Genomic DNA, 22172 nt, shown 5'->3' on the forward strand with positions numbered 1-22172 from the left:
CTCACTTCGCTAAATCGCTGGCTTTTAAAAAGCAGACCAAGGATCAATTCCCGTACCAGCCTCCCCGAACAGGTGCCGGAATGTGGTGACTAGGGGCTTTTCACAGTAACTTAATTGAAGCCTACTTGTGACAATAAGCGATTTTCATTTTCATAAAACTTACAGGCAGGATTAACTAACACTACCATGAACCCAATTCAGTGGGAATATATTTGATTAGATTTCAAGTGCAACTCTACAATTCCCCTCACTACGGTTAAGCAGAGATGGACTTTGCACACTGCGTCTGTAGCAGGTGGTTTCCATTTACTGAAAGGGAAACACTCTCTCATCACCTCCAAACACCAAAATTGCTTGCAATAACAGAAAATGCTGGACAATCTCAGCAGGTTTGACAGCATCTGTGGAGAGAGATAAGGGAGCTGCAGTTTCGAGTCTGGATGACTCGGGGAGAACGTGCAATCTCCACACAGTCACCCGAGGCCAGAATCAAAGCCGGGTCGTTGGCGCTGAGAGACAGCAGGGCTGACCACTTTTGTCACCGTGCCACCCCGCCACTGTGCCAGCTTCCTTACTGAAAGAAATCTGACAGAGCAGCAATCTCAGGTCGGCCGGACATCAGCCCTATCTCAAAATGCTACAAAGCTGCATTTAGTATTGGGAGGCCATTCAGTCCACGTGCACCCCCTGCAAAGGGACTGCACCAATCAAACCTCGAGCAATAAGAAATGCTCAATGGGAGGTTTCCTCAATACCCTCATTCACAAATAAAAATCCATTCTGCTCAGTCTTGATTGCTTTCAATGACCCCCAGGATCCACAGCCATTGGGAATTGGGAAAGAATTCCAGGTTTCTACCAGCCTTTGTGGAAAAGTACAACCTGACTTCACTCTCAAATGCTGGCTCCAATTTTAAAATGGATCCCCCATTGTCCTGGATTCCTCTATCAGGGGAGACTGTTTATCTGTGAATCTAACCTATCAAATCATTCTAACATTAAATGATTAGATCAGCTCTCAAACTCCCCCACTCGATGAGAGAGAAGTCTCTCTTCCGAAACGGAGAAACCTTCCCCGTTGGATAGTTTGAAAAGACTTCACCACTGTGGACAGTATATTGATTAACTTGGTGATGTTAATGTTGGCAGCTGGTAGGGAGGAGTGACTGATTCAATGATGCTGCACTTCACAAGAACCTCAGGCATGCTGTTACGGGGCAGATCTGTAAATGGACAACTCTGGGACACACGCCAGCCTCACCAGCGATATCAAAGCATTTGTACGCGCTCCTCCATTCCCCATGCCCGTACCATGTGGCTGGTGCTATTCCTATTGTCTTCATCATTGCCAACCTCTTCCATCTGTGGGAGAGACAAAGACAGAGTGTGACAGGGTGGGACAGGGCTTAGAGTGAAGGCAGATAGACACAGCGAGAGATTAAAGATGTTGCACGTTGTTCAAAACAGTCGAAAAGGATAAACCTGACATCGTCAGCGGCGGGGAGATTTTACAGGCCAGTTTAAAATCAGCAGCCAGGACGGAGGGGACTTTGCAGGCCGATGGGGGTGGGTGGTTACAGGTCAGCTAGATTCATGTGAGCAGCAAGGACGAATTGAAAGCCAGTTGGACAAGGAGGAGCCGGAGATTAGGGTGGGCAAATCGCATTTGACTATTTCTTGGTCGTAACAGATAGGAATAGCGACAGCGTGATGAAAGCGTGCATGGACTTTCCAAAGGTTAAAGCAGATGCTGGAATCTGAAACAAAAACAGGAAATGCTGGACAATCTCAGCAGGTCTGCCAGCATCTGTGGAGAGAGAAAAAAGCAAACATTTCGAGTCTGGCTGACTCTGTCAAAGTTCTCTCCAGATTTGACAAAGAGTATTTATACGGTTGTGGGGGGAGAGAGAGAGAGAGAGAGAGAGAGATGTGGGGTAGGTGGGGCTGGATCAAAGGCCAGCGATAGGTGGAGATAGACAAAGATGTTGTTGACAAAAAGACAAGTGGAATGTAATGGGGGTGGTCAAGGCTAAGAAGGGTGATTAAGGCTGAGCGTGGCACATGGAGATCAGAATGTGTTAATGGCAGAACAGGGGTAAGCAGCGAGTCAAAGGACAACCTGGAACAGGGAACTGTTATGGGCCAGGGTTTAGAGAACCCCAAAGTGTATCATGGAGTTCACCTGACCCACAACTTTTAATAGATTGTGGTATGGGGAGCACACGGCCCACTCTACAGGTGTGGTACAGCAGAAATGGAAAAGTATTTTCTAAAACAAAACAATGTTTATTCTATGAACTCAAGTTAACCTTTTTAAAACATAGTGAACATCTTAGCAACCATCAATTCAAATACAACCCCCAAAGAATACAACACTAAGTAAACCTTTAAGCGTTCCTTTTTAACATCCATGCGACTTAAAAACAAAACCTTTACCAGAAGCACATCAGGTTAAAGTCACTACTGAAAACATTTATAATTCTGAATTCACCAAATGATCAAGATAGTCTTTTGATGGCAGAGAGAACAGCAGTGCACCTGCTTGGTCTGGCTTCAGCTCCAACACTGAAAACAAAACTAAAACACACCCTGCAGCAAACAGCCTAAAGCGAAAGTAAACAGTTGACAGACAGCCCAGCTCCATCCACTCTCTGACATCACTGCAGTAATAAACACCCATTTTTTAAAGGTACTCTCACTACAGATATTGATATACACACCCATCTATAAACACCCATTTCTTAAAGATATCCTCACATGACAGAACAGATGGTCCAGTGGGGCGGGGCAAGGGGGGAAACAATGGTGAGGGAAAAACAGGTCAATGGAACAAATGAAAATGAATTGATAGAAATAAAAATGGGATGAAGGTGGAGGACAGGGTGCACAATCTGAAGTTGTTGAAGTCAATGTTAAGTCCGGAAGGCTGTACCGTGCCTATTGGGAAGATGAGGTGCTGTTCCTCCAGTTTGCGCCGGGCTTCACTGGAACATTGCAGCAGGCCAAGGACGGACATGTGGATGCGAGACTTTCCAAAGGTGTTTGATAAAGCACCATATAATAGCAAAACCCAAGTCCAAGTCGGTGCCAGCATGGCTACAAAACTGGCAATGGGACAGAGAACTGTCATGGTGAAGGAAGGTATGAACCCCGCTTTCTCAACCTCATCCCTCGCCCGTGGCGTGGTGACCCTCGGGTTAAATCACCAGCAGTCAGGTCTCTCCAAATAAATGGGGGTGGGGGGGGGTGAGAGCAACCTATTACCCTCGGGAGCTATGGCGTCCTTTATTCACATCCCAGTTCAGGACCTATTTTTGAAATACATTCACTTGAATTTGGGCTCTAAGCCACAATTTCAAAATGTGAAAAGGACATGAAACTTGTCGCAAACAGCAGGGAAGATGGTCCCAGATTTTAACAGGACGTGGGCTGCTGGAATGGGCAGGAACAGAGCAGGGAGATTTCAAAACACAATTTTGAGCAGGGAGGTTTGCTCGTCCTCTTGGGGAGGATTTGAACCAACTTGGCAGGGGGCTGGGATCCCGCGTGAAGGCTCAGCAGGGGGAAAATTAGAAGAGACATCGAGCGAGTCAGAAAGGCATAGAATGCCTGAACCAGTTAAGTCACGAGGGAGTTTGGCAAGATTGGATGGTATTGATTTTAATGCAAGGAGTCTGACGAACAAGGCGGATGAGTTGAGGGCACAAATTAAAACACGGGGGCATGATGCTGTCACTGAGACATGGGTGAGAGGGGGGCAGGATTGACAGCTCAACATTCCAGGATGTTGGATCGTCAGGCGAGATGGGAACTGCAGTTGGGATCAGGAAAAAAAAGGCTTTTTTTCTATTGGTGACAAGTCAATGTTTACTGCTCGAGACCACCTCATAAAAAGCTCCCATTACCAATCAATGGCTCAAGGGGGCAATAGATCTTTAATCGGTACACGGAATATCAGCCTTGCAGTCAAAGCAGAAACAATATTTATTCTCAATTTTGCCTCAGCCAGAATGTCAAATCTCTGAGCCCAGATGAAAATCTCAGTTGGACAGCTGTCTGCAGCCGGTCTGTAAATGGTTTTCCACCAGGCTGCGTCTTCTTCATACACGCTCACCGCGTGATCAGAGCTAAGGAATAATCTGTTCAGACACACAAGATCCACCGCCCCACCCCCCGGATCTCCCTTACCTCTTTCCTCCATCGCAGCTCACACAGAACACGCTCAAAACATTCATGCATGTAGTTAAACTGCAAAAGAAAAGAAAATACAACGTCACATGAACAGGACGTTCCCAAGGCAGTCGGCTGGCAATGAAAAGTGCAGACGCTGTTTACGTGGTTTAATGTGGAACGGTTGCGTCCTCAATGAGGCAGTGAAGGAAAGGGGATACCTCCCAAGCCAGTCCCAAGCCACCCTGAGGTACACCATATGCACAAGCGGCTTAATAACCAACAGTTCAGCCCCCGGGTTGCAGGCCCGAGACCTTTCGCTGGCCTCATGATTGTTTCGAGCAAATCAGTGGCACTGCATCACCTAGTATTGCTGGAGGAGTGCGGAACACGTCACCAGAAGAACAGCAAATACTATGTAATAGTGACTCTAAAATGGAATTGGAGATTCAATTGAAAAAGGAAGCATTGAGTGGCAGCAAGGCGGTGCAGTGGTTAGCACTGCTGTCTCACGGCACTGAGGACCCGGGTACGATCCCGGCCACAGGTCACTGCCCTGTGTGGAGTTTGCACATTGTCCCCATGTTTGCGTGGGGCTCACAAACCAAAGATGGACAGGGTAGGTGGATTGACTACGCTAAATTGTCCTTAAATTGGAAAATACATTTGGGACTCTAAATGTTTAAGGAAAAAAAGGAATTGTACAGGGCTACGGAGAAACTAATTAGCCAATGGTCACCTTCTGTGTGGTGGGATTCTTAGCAATTCTTAGAATCCATATAGTGCAGAAGGAGGCCATTTGGCCCATTGAATCTGCACTGAGCCTCCGAAAGAGCAGCCTACCCAGGCCCACATCCGCGCCCAATCCCTGTTACCCCATCTAGCCTTTTGGACACTAAGGGGCGATTTGGCGTGGCCAATCCATCTAACCTGCACACCACTGGACACCAAGGAACAATATAGCACAGTCAATCCACCTAACCTGCACATCTTTGGACTGTGGGAGGATACCGGAGCACCCAGAGGAAACCCACGCAGACACAGGGAGAACGTGGAGACTCCAATTGCCCAAGGTTGGAATCACACCCGGGCCCCTGGTACTGTGAGGCAGCAGTGCTAACCACAGTGCCACCATGCTGCAACTTGCATTTATATTTGGGATCTCCCGAAGTGCTATAATAACCTCAATTTCTTATTTCTTTTTAAGTGATGTCAGTCAACGATAAATACCTGCCAAGATAAAGGGGCTCTCCTGCTCGTCTCCAAATCGCATCATGGGATCTCTCATGTATACCCGAGGGGGCAGACAGGTTTGGCGTCTCATCCAAAAGACAGCACCTCGGGCAGTGCGGCACCCCTCAGTACTGCACTGGAGCCCAGATCTGGTGCCCAAGCCTCCAAATTGGGACTTAAACTCACAACCTTCTTACTCAGCTGAAAGCCTCACTGACTGAGCCACGATGGACTCCACTTGAGCCCACAATGAGGGAAACAGGTCTGTGTGCACGTGCGCGCGTGTGGCTAATGGCAACAGGGCTGGCTTGTCCCATCAGCAGGAAGCACCGTCAGTCTCGAAACGCGCGGCAGAGTTACTCACGTAAGGAGTGAAGATTTTCACCCAGCGCGGTTTCTTTTCCCCGCGGATGTATTCAAAGCAGAACGCCATTCCCTCTTCATCCGTGTCCCACTGGTGCATCTCATCCCACTCAAACATGATTACCTGGTTCTTTTTGTTCAAAAGGAAAACAGAGAGCACTGCAGCAACTTTATCACACAACAGAAAAAAACACAACTTAAGAAAGGATGGACTGACTTTGTTTGGGCAGCTGAGGACGGTTCAAACCATCTCTTTACTACCCAAATACTGTCCGCAGGAGGTTAAAGGTTGACCTGATGAGGTTACTTTGTGGACGGCAAGTCCATGGTTAACATAGGGTAGATTATCATAGAATTTACAGTGCAGGAGGCGGCCATTTGGCCCATCGAGTCTGCACCGGCTCTTGGAAAGAGCACCCTACTCAAGGTCAACACCTCCACCCTATCCCCATCACCCAGTAACTCCACCCAACTAAGGGCAATTTTGGACACCAAGGGCAATTTATCATGGCCAATCCACCTAACCTGCACATCTCTGGACTGTGGGAGGAAACTGGAGCACCCAAAGGAAACCCACACACACACAGGGAGGATGTGCAGGCTCCACACAGACAATGACCCAAGCCAAAATCGAACCTGGGACCCTGGAGCTGTGAAGCAATTGTGCTAACCACAATTCTACCGTGCAGCCCCCCCCCCGTGGAGATGGTGGTGTAGTGGTAGTGGTATTGGTATTGTCGCTGGACTCGTAATCCAGAGACCCAGGGTAATGCTCTGGGGACCGGAGTTCGAATCCCACCACGGCAGATGGTGGAATTTGAATTCAATAAAACCATTGTTGATTGCCGTAAAAACCCATCTGGTTCACTAATGTCCTTTAGGGAAGGAAATCTGTCGTCGTCACCTAGTCTGGCCTACATGTGACTCCAAACCCACAGCGATGTGCTCGACTCTTAAATACCCTCAGGGATGGGTAACAAATGCTGGCCCGGCCAGCTACACCCACATCCCAGAATGATTAAAGAAAAAAGTTCCTCCACAAGGCGAACAAATTGAAGATCAGAAGGGGTATTCAAAGACGAGCTAAGGGCAGCTCAGAACAGCTACGGGCAGCACGGTAGCACAGTGGTTAGCATTATTGCTTCACAGCAGCAGGGTCCCAGGTTTGATTCCCGGCTTGGGTCACCGTCTGTGCGGAGTCTGCACGTTCTCCCCGTGTCTGCTCCGGTTTCCTCCGGGTGCTCCGGTTTCCTCCCACAAGTCCCGAAAGACGTGCTGTTAGATAATTTGGACATTCTGAATTCCCCCTCAGTGTACCCGAACAGGCGCCGGAGTTTTGCGACCAAGGGATTTTCACAGTAACTTCACTGCGGTGTTAATGTGAGCCTACCTACTTGTGACAATAAAGATTATTATTATTAATTGCACAGAGGATGATCGGAACGTTGAATTCTGTGCCACAAACCAAAGAACACAAATAATTTTAAAACGTGAAACAAGCTATTTGCAAGCTCGGAGTGGAATTAAGATTTGGTGGGACTCGTGGAGAGAAGCATTTGTGCAGACATTATGGCCAAGTGGACTGTTTGGTGCTATATAATCCCACAACGGTTTGGGTAGACGGAAACCAGTGGAATGTCATTGATATAGAAATAAAATGCCAGTGTGTAGTGCCAGGTAAACGGGGTCAATATAGAGGGCAGCACGGTGGCGCAGTGGTTAGTACTGCTGCCTCACGACACTGAGGTTCCAGGTTCGACTCCGGCACTGGGTCACTGTCCGTGTGGAGTTTGCACATTCTCCCCGTGTTTGTGTGGGTTTCGCCCCCACAACACAAAGATGTGCAGGGTAGGTGGATTGGTCACACTAAATTGTCCCTTAATTGGAAAAAATGAATTGGGCACTCTAAATTTTTTTAAAAAGGGATCAATGTCACTGGACTAGTGAACCAGAGGTCCAGGCGAATACTCTGGGGACAAGGCTTCAAACCTCACCACGGCAGTCGATGGAATTTAAATTCAATGAATAAATCTGGAATTGAAAGCCAATCTTAGGAATAGTGACCCTGAAATAGTGATCGATTGTTAAAACCCATCAGGGTCACTAATGTCCTTTAGGGAAGGAAACCTGCCGTCCTTACCCGGTCTGGCCTACATGTGAGTCCAGGCCCACGGCAATGTGATTGACTCTTAACTGCCCTCCGAAATGGACCAGCGGAGCCACACTTCAAGGGCAATTAGGGATGGGCAACAAATGTTGGCCCAGACAGCGAGGCCCACATCCCGTGAAAGATAAACGGCATGACGAGCTGAATAACAACCTCCTGTACATTCTACAAACTGCGTTGGATCACATTCACTGTAGAAGATTTTAGGCCGTGACTCAGAGCAGCAGGACACTACAAAATGACAGCGCAGAACCGGCCCAGATAGGGATCGCACACACCTCCAGCTGTCCATCCTCTGTGCAAGCGTGGAGTTTAAAGTGCTGAATGCTAATGGCCGCCATCACATGCCCCTTCCTTCGAGAGTCACACCGACAGTGCGGGAAAACGATCTGATTGTAGCCCTCACAAGTCCGAATCATGTTGAGGTACTGCAATAATGGAACAGGCAAGTAAGACAAATAAAGAGCATGTGAAATCCACTCCTCCCACATCGCTTCAATTAAACTCATCATGAGAACTAACCAGCATTAAATTCTGCTGCAATCGGTCAAGGAAGAGCTGCATTTATATAGCGCCTTTCAAGACCGCAGGCCATCCCAAAATGATTTACAGCCAGTTGAAAGACCTTTGAAGTGTCATTGTGGTACGGTAGGAAATGCGGCAGTGAGTGTGCACTCAGCAAACTCTCACCAACAGCAACGTGGTCAAGGCCAGATAATCTTATTTTAGCAACAATGGCTCTGAAATGTTTTGGAAATCCTTGGGATGTGAGAGGGGCTATATAAATGCAACACCGCTTGTTCTTTACCCTTCAATCACTGCCCCTTCGCACCCTCCCTTGCCAACCGCCATGGGCTCTTCAGCCAAAGTGTAAAATTCATAACCCCCGTTGACGCACTCTTCCCAGCTCCAGTAACCTCCGCCAGCTGTATTCCGCTATCCTTCTCTCCGTCCCAGCTTCAATCTCAGCCCACACTCTGGACCAGACAACCCATCTTGCTACCTCATTCCCCACCTTAAATCGACATGAATAAAAACAGATTATTCGGTCACTTATCTCATCGTGAGAGCTTAACTTCGTCCCCTTTTAAATATCCATCTCTTTGATCAAACTTTCCACTAGGTCTACTACACCCGCCATTGCCCACTTGCGTACCGGTTATCACAGCTGGCAAAGCTGGTCATGAGCAGCGTTGTGTACGTGAGATGGACAACAGTTGCTTTGAGCCAACCAACCAGATGGTCAAAAGTGACCCCTGCCATGGAGAGTACGTGGCCTGCTGCCTCTGTTACTTGGTGACCTGGCGCCAAACGAATTTACTGTAGTCATTACTACTATTTAAAATGATGTGGAGATGCCGGCGTTGGACTGGGGTGAGCACAGTAAGAAGTCTTACAACACCAGGTTAAAGTCCAACAGGTTTGTTTCGAATCACTAGCTTTCGGAGCGCTGTTCCTTCCTCTGGTGAATGAAGAGGTGGGTTCCAGAAACACACATATATATATATATATATATATATATATATATAGATAGACAAAGTCAAAGATGCAAGACGATACTTTGAATGCGAGCATTTGCAGGTAATTATGTCTTTATAGGTCCAGATGGAGCAACTAGAGAGGGGGATAATCACAGGTTAAAGAGGTGTGAATTGTCTCAAGCCAGGACAGGTGGCAGGATTTCGCAAGGCCAGGCCAGATGGTGGGGGATGAATGTAATGTGACATGAATCCCAGGTCCCGGTTGAGGCCGCACTCATGTGTGCGGAACCTGGCTATAAGTTTCGGTTCGGCGATTCTGCGTTGTCGCGCGTCCTGAAGGCCGCCTTGGAGAACGCTCACCCGAAGATCAGAGGCTGAATGCCCTTGACTGCTGAAGTGTTCCCCAATTGGAAGAATTCTGAGTTTGCGACAACCCACACCTCTTTAACCTGTGATTATCCCTCTCTCCAGTTGCTCTGTCTGGACCTATAAAGACATAATTACCTGCAAAGACTCGCATTCAAAGTATCGTCTTGCATCTTTGACTTTGTCTATATATATATTTCTGGAACCTACCTCTTCATTCACCTGAGGAAGGAGCAGTATTCCAAAAGTTAATGATTTGAAACAAACCTGTTGGACTTTAACCTGGTGTTGTAAGACTTCTTACTGTACTATTTAAAAGCAAGTGTACAATCCACTAATTGGATCCGTGTCCAACTGGTTTTAAGGTTGGTGTCATTTAGCAGCCTCCCATTGTGGTACCTGGAGGTGATCTGGCCACGTTCCACTGGGATGTGTACATGCTGAGCAACACCACAGCTATTTCTGCAGCTTGGGATCACCTGGACCCCAGGTTTGACCCGATGCGGCCCTACCCATTGGGTATTACTGCCGCGCGAGGACTCTACGATTCACATGATTGCTATTGCTTGAAGAATTGGTTCCATTCTCAGCTTTTGGAAGCAGAGGTATAGACTAGATGGGCCGAATAGGCTCCTTTAATTACAAGGATAGTGCAGGAGGGAGGGTTTCAGATACCTGGATAATTGGGGCTCATTCTGGGGTAGGTGGAACCTCTCCAAACGATATGGTCTACACCTGGACCCCAATATACTGGGGGGGAAATTTGCTAATGCTCTTCGGGAGGGTTTAAACTAATTCAGCAGGGGGTTGGGAACCTGAATTGTAGCTCCAGTATACAGGAGGTTGAGAGTAGTGAGGTCATGAGTAAGGTTTCAAGGTTGCAGGAGTGTACCGGCAGGCAGGAAGGTGGTTTAAAGTGTGTCTACTTCAACGCCAGGAGCATCCGGAATAAGGTGGGTGAACTTGCAGCATGGGTTGGTACCTGGGACTTCGATGTTGTGGCCATTTTGGAGACTTGGATAGAGCAGGGACAGGAATGGTTGTTGCAGGTTCCAGGGCTTAGATATTTCAGTAAGCTCAGGGAAAGTGGTAGGAGAGGGGGAGGGGTGGCATTGTTTGTCAAGAACAGTATTACGGTGGCAGAAAGGACGTTTGATGAAGACTCGTCTACTGAGGTAGTATGGGCTGAGGTTAGAAACAGGAAAGGGACTTCCGGTTGCGGCGATGCGGAGCTAAGCCGCACATTTTGGCAGCTCCCACTATAACGGACTTTTGGGCTCTACGGAGGAGCCCCAACGGAAATTTTTTGATTGAATCCCGTGTGGGAAGGTGAAGTAAGGTCCCCCCTTACGTCGTATGGCGGGGATTAGCGGTGGAGCGACGGAGAAAGAGGCTTTGGAGCAGCGGCAAAAACGAGGGGGAAAAACCAAGATGGCGGAGGACGGAGATCGAGCAGCATGGGGGCCGGACCAGCAGGAATTCCTCTGGCGCTGCGTGGAGGAGCTTAAAAAAGAGGTGCTGGCGCCAATGCTGTTGGCGATCGAGGGGCTGAAGGAGACCCAGAAGGCCCAGGCGGTGGAGCTCCGTGAGGTGAGGGATAAAACTAATGAGAACGAGGACGAGATCCTGGGCCTGGCGGTAAAGATGGAGGCGCACGAGGCGGTGCACAGGAGGTGGGCCGAGAGACTCGAGGTCCTGGAGAACAGGTCGAGGAGGAAGAATCTCCGAATTCTGGGTCTCCCCGAAGGAGTGGAGGGGCTGATGCCGGGGCGTATGCGAGCACGATGCTCCATTCGCTGATGGGTGCGGAGGTCTCTCCGAGCCCCCTGGAGCTAGAAGGGGCTCACCGGGTCCTGGCGAGGAGACCCAAGGCCGGCGAGCCGCCAGGGGCGATAGTGGCGAGGTTCCATCGCTTTGTGGACAAAGAGAGTGTCCTGAGATGAGCCAAGAAAGTGTGGAGCAGTAGATGGGAGAATGCGGTGATCCGAGTCTACCAGGACTGGAGCGCGGAGGTGGCAAAGAGGCTTCAACCGGGCCAAGGCGGTGCTGCATTAAAAAAAAGTGAGATTTGGAATGCTGCAGCCAGCGCGACTGTGGGTCACGTATCAGGACCGACACCACTATTTTGAAACGTCAGAAGAGGCTTGGACCTTTATCCAAACGTAAAAATTGGACTCGAACTGAGGGGCTGTGGTTGTGGGGGAGACATTGACTGTATGCAGGGTTGTAAATATGGGTAAAGAATGTTTCACGGGTGGGATGATGGATGGGGATGGGGGAAGAGTTCTTTTTTCTTTTGATGAGATAGTGGGGAATGTGGGCTTCAGTGCTGGAGGGAGGCGAGACTCGGGGATGGGGAACTGGGATAAGGGCGCAACAGGAGCTGCGCCACAGGGGGCTGGGCTGGCTCAGGAGAACGCGGGCTTTTTCCCGCGCCAGGGAGGGGGGGGGGAGGGAAGGAACCGTAAGGAGGAGGAGAGATTCCCACAGGGGGTAGATCAACGGGAAGGCGGGGGAAGCCGGGGTCAGCAGAAGTCAGCTCACGGAAGTAGTATGGGGGGAGTAAAAGAGCTAGATGCAAATCTAGCGGGGAGGGGGAAGGGGGGGATAATAGGGTTGCTGCTGCACTGGCCAAGGGGGAACTGAAAATGGAAGAGGTGGTCGGGGCGGGGGTTCCCCGTCTGGGGGACTGGAGGGTGCGGGAGACGCGGGCACGGGACTGGCCTAAGATAGGAGATGGCTAGTCGGCGGGGGTCAGGTTAAGGAAGGGATGGGTAGGACAGGTGTTCCATTCGGGGCTGGATGCGAAGAATAGAGGGGTGGCAATACTGGTGGGGAAGCGGGTGTCGTTTGAGGCCAAGAACATAGTAGCGGGCAATGGAGGCCGATACGTGGTGAGCGGTAGCTTGCAGGGGACGGGGGTAGTATTGGTAAATGTATACGCCCCGAACTGGGACGATGCTGGATTCATGAAACGGATGTTGGGGCATATTTCGGACTTGGGAGGTAGGGAGCTTGATAATGGGTGGGGATTTCAACACGGTGTTGGACCCAGCATTAGATCGTTCCAGATCTAGGACGGGGAAGAGGCCGGCTGCGGCCAAGGTGCTCAGGGGGTTTATGGATCAGATGGGGGGAGTAGATCCGTGGAGATTTGCCAGGCCTTTGGCCAGAGAATTTTCTTTTTTCTCCCATGTACATAAGGCCTACTCCCGGATAGATTTTTGTGTTCTGGGCAGGGCATTGATCCCGATGTGGAGGGCCATAGCCATTTCAGACCACGCCCCGCATGGGGTGGAGCTAGAGCTGGGGGAGGAGAGGGACCAACGTCCGTTGTGGCGGTTGGATGTGGGACTGCTGGCAGACGAGGATGTGTGCGGGAGGATGCGGGGGTGCATCGAAAGGTATCTGGAGGCCAACGACAACGTGGAGGTGCAGGTGGGAGTAGTATGGGAGACGCTGAAAGCGGTGGTCAGGGGAGAGTTAATCTCCATCAGGGCTCATTGGGTGAAGAGAGAGGGCAGGGAAAGGGAGAGGTTAGTGGGGGAGATTTTAAGGGTGGACAGGAGCTATGCAGAGGCTCCGGAGGAGGGACTACTCAGGGAGAGACGAAGTCTCCAGACTGAGTTCGACCTGTTGACCACGGGGAAGGCAGAGGCACAGTGGAGGAAGGCACAGGGGATGTATGAATAGAATATGGGGAGAAGGCGAGTCAGATGCTGGCACATCAGCTCCGTAAGAGGATGGCAGCGAGGGAAATAGGTGAAGTCAAGGATGGAAGGGGAACTACGGTGCGGAGTGCGGTGTAAGTGAATGAGGCATTCAAGGCCTTTTACGAGGAGCTGTACAGGTCCCAGCCCCCAGGGGGAAAAGAGGAGATGCGACGATTCTTGGACCAACTGAGGTTCCAGAGGGTGGAGGAGCAGGAGGTGGCTGGTTTGGGGGCGCCAATTGGGGTGGAGGAGCTGGCTAAAGGACTGGGGAGCATGCAGGCAGGGAAGGCCCCGGGGCCAGATGGGTTCCCGGTGGAGTTCCATAGGAAGTATGTAGACCTGTTAGCCCCGTTGCTGGCAAGGACCTTCAATGAAGGGAGGGGGGGGGGGGGGGGGGCCCTGCCCCCGACAATGTCAGAGGCGACAATCTTCTTTGATCCTGAAGCGGGATAAGGACCCATTGTAATGCGGGTCGTATAGACTGATCTCGCTCCTCAACGTAGATGCTAAGTTGCTGGCAAAATTGTTGGCTACGAGGATTGAGGACTGTGTCCCGGGGGTGATTCACGAGGACCAGACGGGATTCGTAAAGGGCAGGCAGCTAAATACCAATGTGCGAAGGCCCCTAAATGTGATAATGATGCCATCGGTGGAGGGAGAGGCGGAGATAGTGGCAGCTATGGACGCGGAGAAGGCCTTTGACCGAGTAGAGTGGGAGTATCTCTGGGAAGTGTTGCGGAGGTTTGGGTTTGGGGAGGGGTTTATCAGTTGGGTTAAACTCCTATATAGAGCCCCGGTGGCGAGTGTGGTTACGAATCAGCGGAGGTTGGACTATTTGCAGCTGTATCAAGGGACGAGGCCATGGCATTAAGGGAGTCTGGGAAATGGAGGGGGCTGGTCCGAGGGGGAGAGGAGCACGAGTGGCGCTGTATGCAGACAACCTGTTGCTGTATGTGGCGGACCCAGTGGAGGGGATGGTGGAGGTCATGCAGATCCTAAGGGAGTTTGGGGACTTCTCGGGCTATAAGCTCAATGTAGGGAAGAGCGAGCTCTTTGTGGTACATCCGGGGGATCAGGGAAGAGGGATAGACGACCTACCGCTGAGGAGGGCGGATAGGAGCTTTCGATACTTGGGGATCCAGGTAGCTAGGAGCTGGGGGGCCCTGCACAAACAACTTGACGAGGCTGGTGGAGCAGATGGAGGAGGACTTTAAACGGTGGGACATGTTGCCTCTCTCGCTAGCTGGCAGGGTACAGTCTATTAAAATGGTGGTCCTTCCGAGGTTTCTTTTTGTATTTCAATGCCTTCCAATTGTGATCACCAAGGCGTTTTTTTAAAGAGGGTAGGCAGGAGCATTATGGGCTTTGTGCGGGCGAGTAAGACCCCGAGGGTAAGGAGGGGGTTCCTGGAGCGAAGTAGGGATAGAGGAGGGCTGGCGTTGCAGAATCTGGGTGGCTACTATTGGGCAGCCAACGTGGCGATGATCCGTAAGTGGGTGATGAAGGGAGAGGGGGCGGCATGGAAGAGGTTGGAGATGGCGTCCTGCAAAGGAACGAGCCTGGGGGCGCTGGTGACGGCACCGCTGCCACTCTCGCCGACAAGGTACACCACGAGCCCGGTGGTGGCAGCAACGCTAAAGATCTGGGGGCAGTGGAGACGGCACAGGGGTGCGATGGGAGCCTCAGTGTGGTCCCCGATCAGAGACAACCATCGGTTTGTCCCGGGAAGGATGGACGGGGGGGTTTCAGAGCTGGCATAGGGCAGGGGTTAAAAGAATGGGGGACCTGTTCATTGATGGGACGTTTGCGAGCTTAGGGGCGCTGGAGGAGAAGTTTGGGCTACCCCCGGGAAACGCTTTCAGGTACATGCAAGTAAAGGCGTTTGTGAGGCGGCAGGTGAGGGAATTCCCGTTGCTCCCGGCACAGGGGATTCAAGACAGGGTGATCTCGGGCGTATGGGTCGGGGAGGGCAAGGTGTCGGCGATATACCAGGAGCTGAAAGAAGAGGGGAGGCTTTGGTAGAGGAGCTGAAGGGTAAATGGAAAGAGGAGCTGGGGGAGGAGATTGAGGAGGGGCTGATGCCCTAAGTAGGGTTTATTCCTCTTCCTCGTGTGCCAGGCTCAGCCTGATACAGTTTAAGGTAGTTCACAGAGCGCACATGACGGGGGCGAGGCCGAGTAGGTTCTTTGGGGTGGAGGACAGATGTGGGAGGTGCTCAGGAAGCCCGGCGAACCATGTCCATATGTTTTGGTCATGCCCGGCACTGGAGGGGTTCTGGAGGGGAGTTGCGAGAACAGTATCTAAGGTGGTGAAAGTCCGGGTCAAGCCAAGCTGGGGGCTAGCACTATTTGGAGTAGCGGACGAGCCGGGAGTGCAGGAGGCGAAAGAGGCCGGTATTCTGGCCTTTGCGTCCCTAGTAGCCCAGCGAAGGATCTTGTTAATGTGGAAAGAGGCGAAGCCCCCCAGCGTGGAGGCCTGCACAAATGATATGGCAGGGTTTATTAAGTCGGAGTGGATAAAGTGTGCCTTGAGAGGGTCTGCGCAGTGGTTCTACAGGCGGTGGCAACCGTTCCTAGACTATCTCGTGGAGCGTTAGATGAAGGTCGGACAGCAGCAGCAGCAACCCGGGGGGGGGGGGGTTCTGGGGGGCATTTGAGCAAGAAGATACAAGAATGGTCCAGAAAACTGATATGTACAGGAGGAATCCAATGTACAAAGTTCTGTATCATATTGACTTGCCATGTTCATGTCTTGCTATGCAAGCTTTCTTTCTTTTGTGTTGGGGGGGGGGGGGGGGGGGGGGGGGGGGGGTTTGTTTGTATGGTTGAAAATTTTGCAAAAAAATTCTTAATAAACATTTTTTTAAAAAAAAAACAGGAAAGGAGAGGTCACCCTGTTGGGAGTTTTCTATCGGCCTCCGAAAAGTTCCAGAGATATAGAGGAAAGGATTGCAAAGATGATTCTGGATAGGAGCGAATGTAACAGGGTAGTTGTTATGTTTAACTTTCCAAATATCGACTGGAAATGCTGTAGTTGGAGTACTTTAGATTGGTCTGTTTTTGTCCAATGTGTGCAGGAGGGTTTCTTGACACAGTATGTAGATAGGCCAACAAGAGGCGAGGCCACATTGGATTTGGTACTGGGTAATGAACCAGGACAGGTGTTAGATTTGGAGGTAGGTGAGCACTTTGGTGATTGTGACCTCAATTCGATTAAGTTTACTTTAGTGATGGAAAGGGATAGGTATATACCGCAGGGCAAGAGTTATAGCTGGGGGAAAGGCAATTATGATGCGATGAGGCAAGACTTAGGATGCATAGGCTGGGGAAGGAAACTGCAGGGATGGACACAACTGAAATGTGGAGCTTGTTCAAGGAACAGCCAATGCGTGTCCTTGATAAGTATGTACCTGTCAGGCAGGGAGGAAGTGGTCGAGCGAGGGAACCGTGGTTTACTAAAGTATTTGAATCGCTTGTCAAGAGGAAGGAGGCGGCTTATGTAAAGATGAGACGTGAAGGTTCAGTTAGGGCGCTCGAGAGTTACAAGTTAGCTAGGAACAACCTAAAGCGAGAGCTAAGAAGAGCCAGGAGGGGACATGAGTTAGTCTTTGGCAGGTGGGATCAAGGATAACCCTAAAGCTTTCTATAGATATGTCACGAATAAAAGAATGACTAGGGTAAGAGTAGGGCCAGTCAAGGACAGTAGTGGGAAGTTGTGCTTGAAGTCCGAGGAAATAGAAGAAGTGCTAAATGAATATTTTTCATCAGTATTCACACAGGAAAAAGACAACGATGGTGAGGAGAATACTGAGATACAGGCTACTAGACTAGAAGGGCTTCAGGTTCATAAGGAGGTGGTGTTAGCAATTCTGGAAAGTGTGCAAATAGATAAGTCATCTAGGCCGGATGGAATTTATTCTAGGATTCTCTGGGAAGCGAGGGAGGAGATTGCTGAGCCTTGGGCTTTGATCTTTATGTTGTCATTGTCTCCAGGAATAGTGCCAGAAGACTGGAGGATAGCAAATGTTGTCCCCTTGTTCAAGAAGGGGAGTAGAGACAACCCCGGTAACTATAGACCAGTGAGCCTTACTTCTGTTGTGGGCAAAGTCTTGGAAAGGTTTGGAAGAGATAGGATTTATAATCATCTAGAAAGGAATAATTTGATTAGGGGTAGTCAACACGGTTTTGTGAAGGGTAGGTCATGCCTCACAAACCTTACTGAGTTCTTTGAGAGGGTGACCAAATAGCTGGACGAGGGTAAAGCAGTTGACATGGTGTATATGGATTTCAGTAAAGCGTTTGATAAGGTTCCCCACGGTAGGCTATTGCAGAAAATACAGAGGCACGGGATTCAGGGTGATTTAGCAGTTTGGATCAGAAATTGGCTAGCTGGAAGACAACAGAGGATGGTGGTTGATGGGAATTGTTCAGCCTGGAGTTCAGTTACTAGTGGTGTACCACAAGGATCTGTTTTGGGGCCACTGCTGTTTGTCATTTTTATAAATGATCTGGAGGAGGGCGTAGAAGGATGGGTGAGTAAATTTACAGATGACACTAAAGTCGGTGGAGTTGTGGACAGTGCGGAAGGATGTTGCAGGTTACAGAGGGACATAGATAAACTGCAGAGCTGAGCTGAGAGGTGGCAAATGGAGTTTAATGCAGAAAAGAGAGAGGTGATTCATTTTGAAAGGAGTAACAGGAATACAGAGTACTGGGCTAATGGTAAGATTCTTGGTAGTGTGGATGAGCAGAGAGATCTCAGTGTCCATGTACATAGATCCCTGAAAGTTGCCTCCTAGGCTGAGAGGGTTGTTAAGAAGGCAAACGGTGTGTTAGCTTTTATTGGTAGAGGGACTGAGTTTCGGAGCCATGAGGTCATGTAGCAGCTGTACAAAACTCTGGTGCGGCCGCATTTGGAGTATTGCGTGCAGTTCTGGTCGCCGCATTATAGGAAGGATGTGGAAGCATTGGAAAGGGTGCAGAGGAGATTTACCAGAATGTTGCCTGGTATGGAGGGAAGATCTTATGAGGAAAGGCTGAGGGACTTGAGGCTGTTTTCGTTAGAGAGAAGGTTAAGAGGTGACTTAATTGAGGCATACAAGATGATCAGAGGATTAGATAGGGTGGACAGTGAGAGCCTTTTTCCTCGGATGGTGATGGCTAACACGAGGGGACATAGCTTTAAATTGAGGGGAGATAGATATAAGACAGATGTCAGAGGTAGGTTCTTTACTCAGAGAGAAGTAAGGACGTGGAATGTCCTGCCTACAACAGTAGTGGACTCGCCAACATTAAGGGCATTTAAATGGTCATTGGATAGACATATGGATGATAAGGGAATAGTGTAGATGGGCTTTAGATTGGTTTCACAGGTCGGCGCAACATCGAGGGCCGAAGGGCCTGTACTGCGCTATAATGTTCTATGTTCTTTAACTGTAGTTAAAGATCGGAATAGGATATTGTTCTTGGACAATTTCTGCTCACTAGCTATCTCAGCACTCCCCGAAGCTGCAGGTTCTGGTGCAGATTAACCGACTCGGCAGACGCACAGACAAATAGGCAGAATCCTACCATGACTTTCTTGTGCTGCTCTGAGAGTTTCTGGAGCTGGTACGACTTATCGCCAACTCGGATCCGCCCTTTCTTCACATCCTCCACGGCCTGTAATTACAACACAGCGAGTGACTTGGGGCAGTGACGCACTGGCTTGCAGTTACCATCAGAGACAGGGAGGAAGGCGACAGCACACCACCCAATATTTCGCAAGACTCGGCACTATTCTGGGATTGCTCCATCCCTACTCCCCTCACAGATGGCGCTCCTCCAATTCTGGCCTCTCGAACATCCCCAATGTTAAATCCCTCCACCACTGGCAGCCTTGCCGCCTTCTTGTGCTGCAAAATCCTGTGCCTGATGGGTCAGCAACCTTTCTTTTACGGGAAAAATGTTTTTCAACAAATCTGCCCGAGATAAAATCTACTGGGAGCCAGAAGATGAGAATTTTAGGTTTCAAACCCAATATTTGTCACGTCGCCAAGTGTTGCTGGGGAAAGAATTTGCATAAATAATAATTAAAACGCATTGATTGAATACAGTGTCAATCAAAAAACAAATCTAAATTCAGATCGAACTCTTGAATTATCGCATTTTTAAACTTGTACATGCTATCATTTTGTCGGTAGTGATCTACAGAGCAAACTTCAACCCAAGATGCTCAGAGTTAGACAGTTTTTTCACTTATTTTTGTGACTGAGGAATGTTCCCAGATGTACAGAATATATCGTCTCCGCCATGTTAGAAATAATAATGGTAACAACTGTGAAACCTGGCCCTCAAATCAGAGGCGTTATCTATAACCATGGAGTAGCTTACACTATTCAAACAGGTTTACTGAGAACATGATACTTTTTTTGGCCAGGGCTCTGGTCATGGCCGAACCTTTTCGACAACACTACTGTCAAGGGCCTTGGGACATTTTACTACATGAAAAGGCGCTATACAAATGCAAGTTATGGAAGCTGTGGTTGATGGGTTCTTGTCACCTGGGACCACGCCACCCCAATCCAGAAATTCCTCATTTTCTTGCCAGGTCTGTGGTTAAACCCTATCAACTAGAACAGGGCTACTCTCCAGAATTTCTCACTGCAAAAAGATCAAGATCAGGAACTCAGCCCAACACATCACACAAACTTGCCACCCCCACATTGATTCTGTATCACCTCTCGCTGCCTCAGGAAGGCAAACAGCTTTATCAGAGACCCCTCCCACCCAGACAATGCCGTCTTCCAGATCCTTCCATCAGGCAGAAGGTACGGAAGTCTGAAGACCCGCACATCCAGACAGAGGAACAGCTTCTTCCCCACAGCTACAAGACTCCTCAACGACTCCCCCTCGGACTGATCTGTTCCCTGTAAGAACACTGTTCACGACGCCCTGTGCTGCCCTTGCTCATGTATTTGCTTTGTGTGGCCCCTTGTTCCGCACTGTAACCAATCACTGTTTTGTTGATGTACCATTTGTCAATGTTCGCTGTTGATTATTCTTGTGTCTATGTACGTACTGTGTACGTTCCTCGGCCGCAGAAAAATACTTTTCACTGTACTTCGGTACATGTGACAATAAATCAAATCAAATCAAATCAAATCAAAACACAGAACGTGGGTTATAATCCCACTCTAGCACACAACCTCGGCCGACTCTCCACTCCTATACGGAGAGAGTGCTGCACTGTAGGAGGTACTGCCATCCCGATGAACCATTAAACAGTCCTACGGATGCAAACAAGCCCACATCCTGAAGGGGTGAGTTTCGTTTTGGCTTGCTCTGTTGCACTCCGAAAGCATGTAAGTAAAGTCACCACAGTCCCAGATGACCATGGGCTGGCTGCCTTTCTCTTTGGAGGGGAAAGAGCTGACTGGTGGTGAATTAACCTGAGGGTGACCACAGCTCAGGCGGGGGGGGCAAGGTTGAGAAGGCAAGGCCTTCATGAATGACCTCCGGTTGCACTCCGCAGGAGTCTATCGATGATGATTGTAAAATTCCGAATGCATCATAGTCATCCAGAGAACGAGTCACCCTGCTGCCATGGGTACAGTAGTGTAGTGAGCCAATACTCCAGAGGTAGGGAGGTCAAATCCAAACACAGCCAAGTTGAAATTGAATTCAATAAATCTGATACTTTGCAGTTGGCATTAGGAAATGGAGATAAAGCCCAACTGTTTCACCAACAAATACTGTGGCTTTACGAGCAAGTCAGAGGCTGGGAATTCTGTAGCGACCTCCTGACTCGCCAAAGCCTGCCCACTATCTGCAAGGCACAAGTCAGGAGTGTGATGGAATACTCCCTCACTTGCCTGGACGAGTGCAGCTCCAACAACACTCAAGAAGCTCAACACCATCCAGGACAAAGCTGCCCACTTGATTGGCATCCCATCCACAAACATTCACTCCCTCCACCACTGACACACAGTGGCAGCTGTGTGTACCATCTGCAAGATGCACTGCAGCAACTTACCGAGGCTCCTTCCAAACCCACGGCCACTACCATCTAGAAGGACAAGGGCAGCGGATACATGGAAACACCTCCACCTTGAGGTTCCCCTCCAAGACACTCACCGTCCTGACTTGGAAATATATCGGCCGTTCCTTCACTTGCCTGTGGCCACAATCCTGGAACTCCCTCCCTAACAGCACTGTGGGTGTACCTACACCTCAGGGACTGCAGCAGTTCAAGGCAACAGCTCACCACTGCCTTCTCAAGGGCAATTAGAGATGGACAATGAATGCTGACCTAGCCAGTGACCCCCACATCCCTTTAATCAATTTTAAAAATGACCATCAGAGTAGAGAATCCGCCAGTCCTCCCCAGAGTGCCTTCCACGTGACTCCAGCCCCACTGTAGCTACTTGATTCAACCCTCGGGGCAAAGAGAGCCAAGTGGTGTTACTGCGCCAATATCACAAATCAAATTTCAAAAAGTGTTAATCACAAGTGTGAATAATATACAGCCCCATTCCAAAGTGTTTCTACCTCCCGGTTACTTCCATAGACGTTGTCCTAGATTTTCCCGTACGGTGATTAATATCATGAAACTATCTTTTTTTTCCAGTTCTTTACCTCGGAGCCTTTTGGATAATCTTTCACTTGTCCAAAACTGAACACAGTACCAACAGGACTGGTCC

The 22172-nt window shown here is 49.5% G+C and overlaps 1 protein-coding gene across 2 annotated transcripts in view; it reads right to left on the reverse strand.

The window, feature by feature from the left end:
• The window catches only part of LOC140404468 (sorting nexin-27-like), a 195179-nt gene that overhangs the window by 6941 nt on the left and 166066 nt on the right, over nucleotides 1–22172 (reverse strand). Inside the window, exons 8-12 of one of the 2 annotated variants that reach the window (XM_072493049.1) lie at nucleotides 19063–19152; nucleotides 8211–8360; nucleotides 5767–5895; nucleotides 4188–4247; nucleotides 1311–1361 (exon numbers count right to left, since the gene is read on the reverse strand). In XM_072493049.1, the coding sequence (XP_072349150.1) occupies nucleotides 1311–1361; nucleotides 4188–4247; nucleotides 5767–5895; nucleotides 8211–8360; nucleotides 19063–19152 (480 nt within the window). Of the gene's footprint in view, nucleotides 1–1260; nucleotides 1362–4187; nucleotides 4248–5766; nucleotides 5896–8210; nucleotides 8361–19062; nucleotides 19153–22172 lie in introns of both variants that reach the window. The other variant, XM_072493050.1, reaches the window with a different exon arrangement.

This window comes from Scyliorhinus torazame, chromosome 30, assembly GCF_047496885.1.
Source record: "Scyliorhinus torazame isolate Kashiwa2021f chromosome 30, sScyTor2.1, whole genome shotgun sequence".
NCBI lineage: Eukaryota > Metazoa > Chordata > Chondrichthyes > Carcharhiniformes > Scyliorhinidae > Scyliorhinus > Scyliorhinus torazame.